We start from the raw sequence: 10376 nt of genomic DNA, 5'->3' as shown, positions 1-10376 counted from the left end.
GGGGGGGGGGGGGGGGCTGAGCCCCTCCGTAAGAGACGAGAACCCCTCTCGTAAGATTTGAAAATCATAACCTGGGGGGTCTCCGATTTTATTAGGGCATTGTGATGGGAAGCCCAGGTTTTTCTTGCAGACTTCCACCCCCCAAGAGTCAAAGTGTAATTTGAACTCTGATTGAGAGGTACCTGTAATCTTCTTAATCTGATTAAATTATGTTTTGCATTTTACTGGACACATTTTCATGCTGAAATTGTACCTCTCAGAAACTAGACACATCTTTTTGTAGTGCCAGCACTACGAAAAAAGGTACAAGGGCTACATATACTGGTTTCCAACCAGAGCTTTCTTAAAATGGAAAGAAATAAAAGGGAGATCAACAATAATATTGGTAAAAAATGTTAGAAAAGAAATAATTTCTCATCTGACAGTTTGTGGCACATGCACATTTTAAAAGATATATACAACATATACTCTTCATTGAAATATCTCAAATGAATAAATAAAATATAAAACAGATATTGATTCTGGTGACAATGAATATTAAGAGTTACTGAATCAAGAGGTAAATATCAGCCAAAGTGAGGTTAAGATCAATACTTAACTTATGGGACAATAATTCATCAAAAACAAGTCAATATATCTACTGTAACAATCATTTTCACAGCTAGGCTAGAATCTAATCTAATATGGATGTCACTCAAACAAACATAAGTCACGATCCAGAGTACACACCTTGCATTGGTATTCCAAATACAGGAAATGATGCTGTAAAGTCAATACCATAGAATGGTACTTGATTCTTTTTTAAGGGCTTCCACTGTAACCACATTAATTTCCTTTACATTAGTAAAAACTAATATTCTAATTGTACTGAACTCTGCCGAATTCAGAAGGGGTGCATTTATCTACATGAACAAAATGATAAACAGATATGCAATATTTCTATCAACCCAATGACAAGATGTAATATGGGAATTTTACATTTGATTGCTGAGAGTAAATGATGAACCAGACTCATAAAGGGCCCTAAAGTCAATGTCCCTTTTTGAGCCTGAGGCTGTCTGAGATTTGTGGACCTGAAGATGTCTAATCACCTGTTTTGAGACTGTAACAGGGAACCCCTATCCCTGTTATTAGGAAGATCTGAGAGACTAGGGAAGCTGGGGCCAGGAAAGGCAACAAGCAGTAGCAGCCCAGGTGGCCTGAGACGAAGACTAAACAGGATAGGTGGCTAATGAGGCAATTAGCTGCACCTGATCCGTGGGTGCAGATTGAATCACTTGGCCAGAAGGAAACTAGGTTTTGGGATATAAACCCAGTCTCTGACCATACAAGAGGCAGCCTCTGTATGTGGCAGGGCGAGTAGCTCCTGGGAGGCAGGAGCAGCTAGAGATGGACAGGCAGTTTGAGACAGGAAGACCAAGCTGTGACTACAGGGTGGAGGAGATCATGAGCAGGGGTGCCTGGGTAGAACTCCCCTGATATAGGTGTGGACTAAGGCTGAGGGTGCAGACAGAAAGGGCACCAAGGATGCCATAGCTGAAGCCCTGAGAGATGCTCAGAAGTTTCTCAGGGCACTCCCTTGAGGGACAGCACAGGCCACAAGTGGCAAGAAAACAGACCCCAGGCAGGCAAGAAAACCAGTGAGGTTAGTCCTGGCCTCAGGGACTGTCTCCACCAAAAACAAGCAAAATACCATCAAAGTTGTGGCAGGTCAGAGACTTTCCTCACCAAAGTTGTGGCGAAGTGGAGGGAGAAAAGAGCTGGCAGACAGATTGGACCACAGGGGGCGGGCAGGTGCCAGGGTGGCAGTCCTCCTCCCAACCTTCCCTCCAAAGGTAACATAGAGACACACAACTAAGAAAGCAAGAAAGTAGTTATATAAGGGGGCTTCCATCAAGCTGGTTGTGCAGGGCTACTGTTCTGAGGACAGACAATCTGACTTGGGGGACAAATGTATGCAGTTTTTAGTTTTATGGGGTAAGACTGAAGAAGAGGGTATGGAAATGGAATTGATAATGGGGTTATTAGGCAGCAGAAGACTGGGAACAAATTAAATTTTGGACTGTGAAAAATAATTTAAGTCACGTGAACTACTAAGTAACACAGACCATTTTTGAAAGAGGCCCTTGTTAAACTTTTGGCAGCACTTTACTGAGGGTAAGGCCCTATATGCCCTGTTAATCTTTACTGGGCCCCGAGCATGTGAGAATTCCCCATGTGGAAGGTGAGAAAGGGAAAGGTTGAGCATGCCGGAAGAGTCCTACTTCTGTATGCTCTTCTTCAGAGCCTGATATGGCCCCTAAAGTGTAACAATCTCCCTTGTTCATCCAGTAACACTTACTGAGCAGCTCTCCACCCAGCTGGGGCAGCAAAGGCCTGCAACACAGTGCACAAAGGGCTGCAACACAAAAAGCTAGATCCAAACAGATTAGCAGCTACTTAACTGAAAGTCAAGTTGGGGAGGGGGGGATGAGAAGGCAAAGCCACACAAGTGTCTACACTTGGCAACCACGTTGAACCAGATCTTGGACATTCCATCCATTATTAACTCCTGCCTCTTCCTCAGGAGTCACCGAAGGTCTTGACACATGGGGCAAGACCAGCATTCATAGCGTTAATGTGGTGAATGTAGCCCCTCTGTGCATGTCATGGTTTAGGGTCTACCCAACTCAAGGCAGCAGCCGGATGATTTCATGGGCAGATCATGGGGCCAGCCACCACTTTCACAGGCTTATCGTGGTGCCCCCTCCACCCCAAACAAGGGGCCCAGTGACCCTGCCCCTCACTGCTGATTGGCAGAGAGGGATGTCTGTTGGGTGGTTCCACCCCTTGTCACTGATTGGTGAAGTGAGGCAGGGCCACATGACTGGCAGCCCTCTCAGTCAATCCATGGTGAAGGGCAAGGGAGCAGCCATCCACCTGTGCACCTTCGTGATAGCAGCTCCATTTGTGATGGGCTGTACAGCTAGGAGGACTGCTGGCTCCCACTAGGAAGTCAGCATTTTTTTTAGTAAGTTTCTTCCCCCCCGCCCCACCCCCGTGGCTTTTGCTGAGACTACCCAATTTCATGATTTCTGCAAAATCCACGAAATTGCAATTTGAGTAGGTCCTTAGCCATGGCTTATTCTAGGCCGTGGCAGAGAACAGGCTCAAACCCGTTCAAAGGCAAGAATAAGACAGCAGATTCTTCATTACACAGGCCTACTGGCCATTCCCTTTTCATCAAGATTAAGTTACCAAAAGAGTAAAAGATAAAACAGAACAATCTGACACAGAATTCTTGCCCATCAACCCTCCCAGTTAAAAATTCAATGAGGCTTAAAAAAATGTTTCTTCAGAAAACAGATTTTTTTTTGTCTAACATTTTTCAGTTTTCAGGTTTCCAATGAAAAAATTTTGTTTTCACTCAACTATTTTCTAATTGTCAAAGCTGGTAACGTTTTGGCTTTTCCAAAGTTTTCCATTAAAATAACACCCTTTCCTGTTAGCTTTATACAGTAACCAAGGGAGCTGGAGTAGTGGCTGCAGTCAGGGTAGAAAACTTTTTCACTGGCGTTCCAGTATATCAGGCTGCTTGGAAGCTTGATTTGTCCCCAAATTAATTGTCATCCAGCATAATAATTTTGGAATGTTTTGTAGTGAACTTTTTCCCATATATGACTTTGGCTAAGCTCATTGGCTCACTGCCAGGCTAAACAAAAATCCTTATGAAATTAGTCTGAACTTTGAAAGGTACAGAAATAAGACAGTCTTCCAAAACTGAATCTGCACAAAACATAGAAGAATCAGATACAGCCACTAAATTATGACAGACATGGAGGACTTATTCTTTTCATAGATTTTACACTACACTTGTGATCTAGATTTTACACTACAGTTGTGATCTATACCTTTTTAATGGTTGCTTCAAGAAGTGTATTTTTATAAATGATAGCAGTCTCATTAGGAAAACATTATGACATAACATACTTTAAAATAGCCTTCTCCAAAAAACACTGCATCAAGTACCATGACATCCAAAACACTAGACAACATCCCTAACCTACACAAGAAAAATAACTCAAGGCATAGCTTTGTCAGTTATAGGAAAAGATCATCAGCTTGGTATGCAGACATGTTATTTTACTTATCCCTCTGCTCCTCCCCCTCCCCCTTTTTTCTTTTCTTAATATATTCTTAAAGATAGGTATTTCTACTACACTTAGTTCAGTGCATTTTATGATGCCACATGATGAAATTATCAGAGTCTTATTCCATATAAGTGTTATGTAAAGAATAAAGCAAAAATGCAACTAACACATTAAAAATTGCAGGTACATCTAGATGTTGATGGGAAAAGGTATAAAACTCTTTTGCTAACCTTTATTTATTACTGGGAAAAAACAGTACTGGATTTACTGGCACAGCTTATAAAAATAAATATGCACAGTAAATCTGGGATGTGAAGTTACACCGACTGCTGGTTAAAAACCTCTGCTATAGAATTCTGATCTGAATTAGTCACCACAGCAGCAAAATTTGGCTCAGTGAATCTTAAGTGAACTTGGGATGCTTGCTCCCTCAAATCAGTGGAGATAAGGGTCTCATGGTTCCCAGAAAATGAGGTATTGGCTAGTCTCCAAGCGTCCTTATAGGCTTATCAGTATGGCAGTAACAGAGGCTGCAAGAGTATTGTCTTGTTACTCTCAGGTATTGTGCATGTGTGATATGGAGGGAATGGCAAGTTTTTAAACTGAGAAACCAAACTAAAAATAACAATGAAAAATGGGCATTGGTCCATATTCTGTTATATGAGATAATTTGGCAGGAAAATGTGTTCATGCTTTATTTCCAGGAAGTCTCTTTTTAAGCATTAAACTTAATATTAGAAATGTTTAAATTGGTCCTGCTGCCTTGAGCAGGGGATTGGACTAGATGATGTCCTAAGGCCCCTTTTAGCCCCATTGTCCTATGATTCTATGAAGTTTCTTGTGTGGTGTCGACTGAACCATGAGCAGCACCAAATATACAGAATAGTTATCCAAGTATGAAAATCCACTACTGATTTTGATTAAACAACACAGCAAAACTGAGGTATCTGATAACAGAAGTTATACTCAGGTATGAATGACATAAATATAATTTTTCTTTAGGAAGAAACAAAATACCATTTTCTTTCACAGAGCCCAGAATTCAGCCAAACTTCCTAGCCATTTCTTCCATTATTTATATAGACTTTCTGTAAAGTTCAACATCACATTGGTCCTTTTCTGCAAGATGCTTCATAGCCTGAGACCAACATGTCTAAAGATCATCTAGGCTACAGCCCACAACCCTACTCTCCAAGCACAATGCAACTTTCTATCATCCATGAAAGAGTTTCCTCAGACAACCAGCCTGAAACTGTAGAATGAATTCTCATAGGAACCAAAGAGTATCACAAACCTCACCACCTTCTGCTGCAAGTACCAGATGCCTTCTTACACACAAACGTCTGTTTAAAAAAACCCAAAAAACAAAGCGCTACCGAAACAAAAAGGACAGCCTTCACACATAATTCTCCACCATGGCGAGAGAATGAGAGAAGGAAGCATATTAGCCATTAGTCATGCCACTTAATGTCTATTGAAAGAGACTGTGGTAATAGGGGTAATATAAAAAAAACCTGTCAGAAAAGAAATGATTTGATCTCTAGAACTAGAATGAATAACTGTTTGGTTAAAACACCAAGCAACTGATGGAAGAATTGTTCCCAAGTTGAAAGTTGGATGACTGGGCAGATCCAGACTGTGGCTTTAAATCTTGAAATCTTAGTCACATCAGTCTGTAAACCAGTTTCAGTGATGAATGGATTCTGGTTTACTGACAAAAATTCAGTAATAATTTATTTATTTCTTACCTAAATGGTGATGCTTATGTCCGAGGCTTACATTGAGTCCGCTGTTTTCATGAACTATAACTGCATATCCATGCTGTGCCAGGATGCGCTGGTATAGCTGAAGTTCTCTCTTACTGTGGGAACGTGGAGCACACAGAACTGCTCTTTTTGTATGGCTTCCAAAGGACTTAAAAACAGAGTCTTCAACCTAACAGAATGAAAAGAAAACACCCTTAAAACAAGAAACCCTTCACTATTATAAGATATTGCTGCCACTTTTCACAAAACATGCTATTATCTTACTAGGAAGTATGGGGGATAGGTCTACATGCAGCCTATGGATTCTGTCTGATACTGGGCCTCAGCGTTTGTGTCATACTCCAAATTATCCCCGCTGTTGGCCTTTACCTCCATGTTGGACTGATATTCCATGGGTAATGGCACAGTGGTAACAATGGAAATGCATTAACTGTGATGGTCCTGCATGCCCAGGGCTGACTCCTAAAAAGTCATCCTGCCCTGTGAGCTGGTAACTGCAAAACAGATTACCTGAAAGGGGACACTGATTCCTGAAGAAGGCTTGGACATGGGGACCGTAGGTTATGAGAGACAGGATCTCTCACTGACTGATCTACTGAGTAAAGACTAGAAATAGATTGTAGGAGTGAAAACAAAATCCACATGCATGAGGAAAATGGCAAAGGAGGGATTCTGGACTCCTTAAAAGAGTCAAATTAAAGTCCAAAGAACACTCCACAATGGTGAGAAAATGCAGATCAAAGTTTTATTGCTTAGTTGGGCTCTTGCTGTCTAAACTGAACCTGGTTTATCTTCTTTTTTTTTTAAATTTTTTATATTTGCCTTGATATTCTTCAGTTTTCACTTGTCCTTAAAGAGGAAGTGCAAAATTAAGCACATGCTTTCCCAGAGAATAGATGCCCTTAAACCAGTGGTGCTCACTCTTCTTATACCCAAGGCACCCCTCAGAAAATGCCAGCATCAGTCTCGGGGTGAGGGAGCTGAACCATGGCGCCTCAGTTTTCAGAAAAGGGGGAGGAAGAGAGGGGAGGGGGCACAGGGCAAGGAAAGGAGCTGACAGCCTACCTAGAAACTCAGATACAGCACCTGAACTCTACTCATTTTCAAGAAACTTATAACAAACAGAACCCAAAAGCTGACTGATTTTCCAGCAGCAAGAGACTTATGAGGGCCACAATTCTGAGAAATGGGGATGTTGAAGAATACAAAAAGTAAAACTTGATTTTTTTTGTCTTGCATATTTGTCAGCCCCAGAATCTGTAGAATACACAGACCACCAGGCCAGAGAAGCAGAACCAAATACAAAATTAAGCAAATTTTCTCCTGCTGCTCTTTTAACTACCAACATCTGAGGATATACAACTAGCTTAAGCTCCCTGCAGTAAAAGGGTTCTGTACTAATCAGCTGCTGTGGGAAGACGTGGAGGAAAGATGAAAGGTGCCTGAGACTTCTGGACCAATAATTCAGGCACAAGATCTCTCAAAACATAGGAGTCTCTCAAAAGCTCTAGATTTTTTAGCTTCTCAGGTAAGGTCCATGTCCATGTTTGTGCTTTGAACAGGACCAAGCACAGAACCAATGCTTAATTTAAAACAAACAAAAAAACACTTTATGTTATAATTTATAGTATGTGGAAAGTGAAGTCAATGGGTCAGCGGGAACATGACCAGTAATGGCCCATATGTATTATCCAGTACAATTGATATCAAGTCTGAGAGGCAAAATGGAGAGCCAAACAGGTAGGTGGTGTAGGGAGCAGGATTAACTGAAGAGATAAGCAGGGAGTCCACACAAACATGGCAGGAGGGGGGAGATTCTAGCTGTAGGTAAGTAGTAGCAGCAATCCAATTCTACCTTTTTACATAGCCATGATCATGCACACCATGAACTGAGAAACATGGATGGGCAGCAGAGTCAGGTACACATCAGTAGCAAAGCAGGGTGATAGTTTTCTGTGACTTCCTAGAGGTACTCCCTTCCCTACAGAGATTGGTGTCAGCAGCCTTTAGGGGTAGCCATCGTCCTCCACTAAACCCGAACAGTCTACATACAGAGTCTGTGCTGGATGGAAAGAGAGCAATCTCCCCTCACCTCCAAAAACTGGACAACTTCTGAGTCTGGTATTTATTTTTTGAAGAGGCTAATTCTGTAATTACTAATCTCGGGAAAGAATGAGTTTCATAATCTAGAATCAACTCCTGTGGAAGCTGTCTCCCACACTCCTGATTCGAACTTTCCTGGCTGCAAGTTTCATTCCTCCAACTGACCACGGGTGTCACAGGGCACCACAAAAGTAATCAGAGGCTATTAGTTTTCAAGTGACAAGCCATTTTTACACAGCACCTTATTTGGGAAAGAAAAATATACACATGCTGTGAACTGCATAGAGCAAAAAAAATTAAATTTTCCATGTAGGGAAAAATTAAACATACCTAGAGAGAATGTAGATGTTCTCTTCAGTAAAATAAAGTGACATGTAAAAAAGAAAAATCCTATCTTTGTGAAAAGTATTTCTACACAGGACTGAAATATAAGTGTTCTATTTCAAGTTATAAAATGATCTACACACAAATTACAAGATACCAATAAGCAAAGAAAAAGTTATATTTTTAATATTCAAGTTGTCCTGCAAGTTCCAGTTAAGTAATAAGCTGACAAGTAGAATGCATGTGGTAAATGCTACACAAATAAGGCAGCAGCAGCCTTTAACTAGGCAACATTAAAAGGAGACACAGATGTTTTGATGTAAACAAATGACATTTAAGATGCTCCCAGTTGTTTATAACTAGCTTTCAAGTGTTGCTGCAGTCTCTACAGGATGTAGCTTTATATTACACTTGGCATAAGTGTAAAATTCTTTGCAGCAATGAGAAGTATAAACTATTTTCAGTCTCTGAATCACTAATGTTTCTGCTGTTACAGAATACACATCCTCCGTGATGAATAAGCATAACTGATGATGAGAGAAATATGCCTAACTATGATAATGTGAGAGTTTGTATAGATATATTTACTGAACCTTTAATGGAAGAGTATTTGATAAGTAAGGATAGTCAAACCATTCCAGTTGTATGTAGAAAGTTTCAAGAATAAAACAGGAAATTATCAGGTCAAAGGAATTAAGTTACATAACCTTGTAATACAGCCTCCCTTGTCCGTGCAGTATTTTTATAACCTATTACTCCACCAGGAAGACCAGAGTGATCAGCGCTACAATGCCTCATAGCACTGCTTCCCACCACTCTCCTTTTCTCCCCCATTCTGTTTTTCCTTTTTTTCCTTTCCATTTTGTTCCCTACTCTCCATGTAGTTGCAGTAGCCTGAAACCCTGTTCTCTCATTTCTCACTTCCCTCTTCCTCCCCCTCCAACCTTAAATACAGCCTTTCCCTTCTCCCATGCCCTGTGCACTGTGTCTATCCGCTCCAGCTGCCTTATACTAAGCAATGGTACCATTTCAGCAGAGAGAAGTTTGACTAGTTAGTTATGCCCTAATCTCTCATTTTACTTTCATAATGCAAAGGAGTCTGTTTATGAGGTGCCCCTAGCTGTATATTGATTTTCCATACTACATATGTTGCACCTGCAAACACAACAAGATAAATTAAGGACAGATGGAGGGAGTCTATAGGGTACAAATTGTGAGCTACGTTCAGGATCTGGCTTAGTTTGGAACAACTATTTGTTTTCCTCTTGGTGTCCATTCCTTTCTGATCTAGTTGGCAGGGAATAGGTCCTCCTCTTTGTCAGACCACCAGGCACATTCCCAGTACTCAACAACATTAAATGCAGTTTTTTTGCACTTACTATTGGAGGCATATTCTAAACAGGTCTTCCACTTCCACTGAGAGAAACTTTTGTTACATTATCCTGCAGCAGCATGAGAGGATTCTCCTGCTATTTTGCTTAAAGCAGACTAACATATTTTCTCCCAAATATCTATGGTCAAGTATATTTCCTTCTTAAACTGGGAGGTACTCCAGGAATGCAACCTTAGTTTCACCTCATCCTTCTCCCTTCACAGCCCAGTCATACCTTCGCTAAGCTCCAGGCCACTCCGTTCCTCACCATTTCAGTAGACTCTCCTGTCTTCAGGAGTACTCTTATATCTTCCCTGTCCACAGCTTCAGAACCTTCCCTTTGTGCTTTTATCAGAAAGCCTGTCTCCTCTTTGGAAGTCAGCCCTTCCTTCTCCCAGATACAGATCCCTCCCTCTCCTACTGCCCTCACTCCCTGATCCATCCATCCATCGCAGGGTTACCTGTACAAAGACTGCACCCCATTTTTTGAGGCTCCTATTAATTCACTTCAGGTAACCTACTTAGGGAGGACTTTTTAGGATGATAAGAGTATAGTAAATCTCTGTTTTCTGGAATTTAACTAACCAGAATACTTAATTAACAAAAATTTCAGTGGTGGGGTGCACACAGCGCCACACACTTTGCTGCCTACTGCACCACTCTGAGGGTACCCACGCAGGG

At 41.2% G+C, this 10376-nt stretch overlaps 1 protein-coding gene across 1 annotated transcript in view; it reads right to left on the bottom strand.

The window, feature by feature from the left end:
- Nucleotides 1-6271, bottom strand: part of CPED1 (cadherin like and PC-esterase domain containing 1) — a 273667-nt gene extending 267396 nt beyond the window's left edge. Inside the window, exons 1-2 of the mRNA XM_019509244.1 lie at nucleotides 6266-6271; nucleotides 5879-6065 (exon numbers count right to left, since the gene is read on the bottom strand). Of these exons, the coding sequence (XP_019364789.1) occupies nucleotides 5879-6065; nucleotides 6266-6271 (193 nt within the window). The remainder of the gene's footprint in view (nucleotides 1-5878; nucleotides 6066-6265) is intronic.
- Nucleotides 6272-10376: the final 4105 nt, after the last annotated feature.

The sequence above is a fragment of the Gavialis gangeticus genome, unplaced genomic scaffold, assembly GCF_001723915.1.
Source record: "Gavialis gangeticus isolate Ggan-Ray unplaced genomic scaffold, GavGan_comp1, whole genome shotgun sequence".
Taxonomy (NCBI): Eukaryota; Metazoa; Chordata; order Crocodylia; family Gavialidae; genus Gavialis; species Gavialis gangeticus.
The sequence above is the reverse complement of the archived record's forward strand: the minus strand, read 5'-3'. Positions and strand labels throughout refer to the sequence as shown.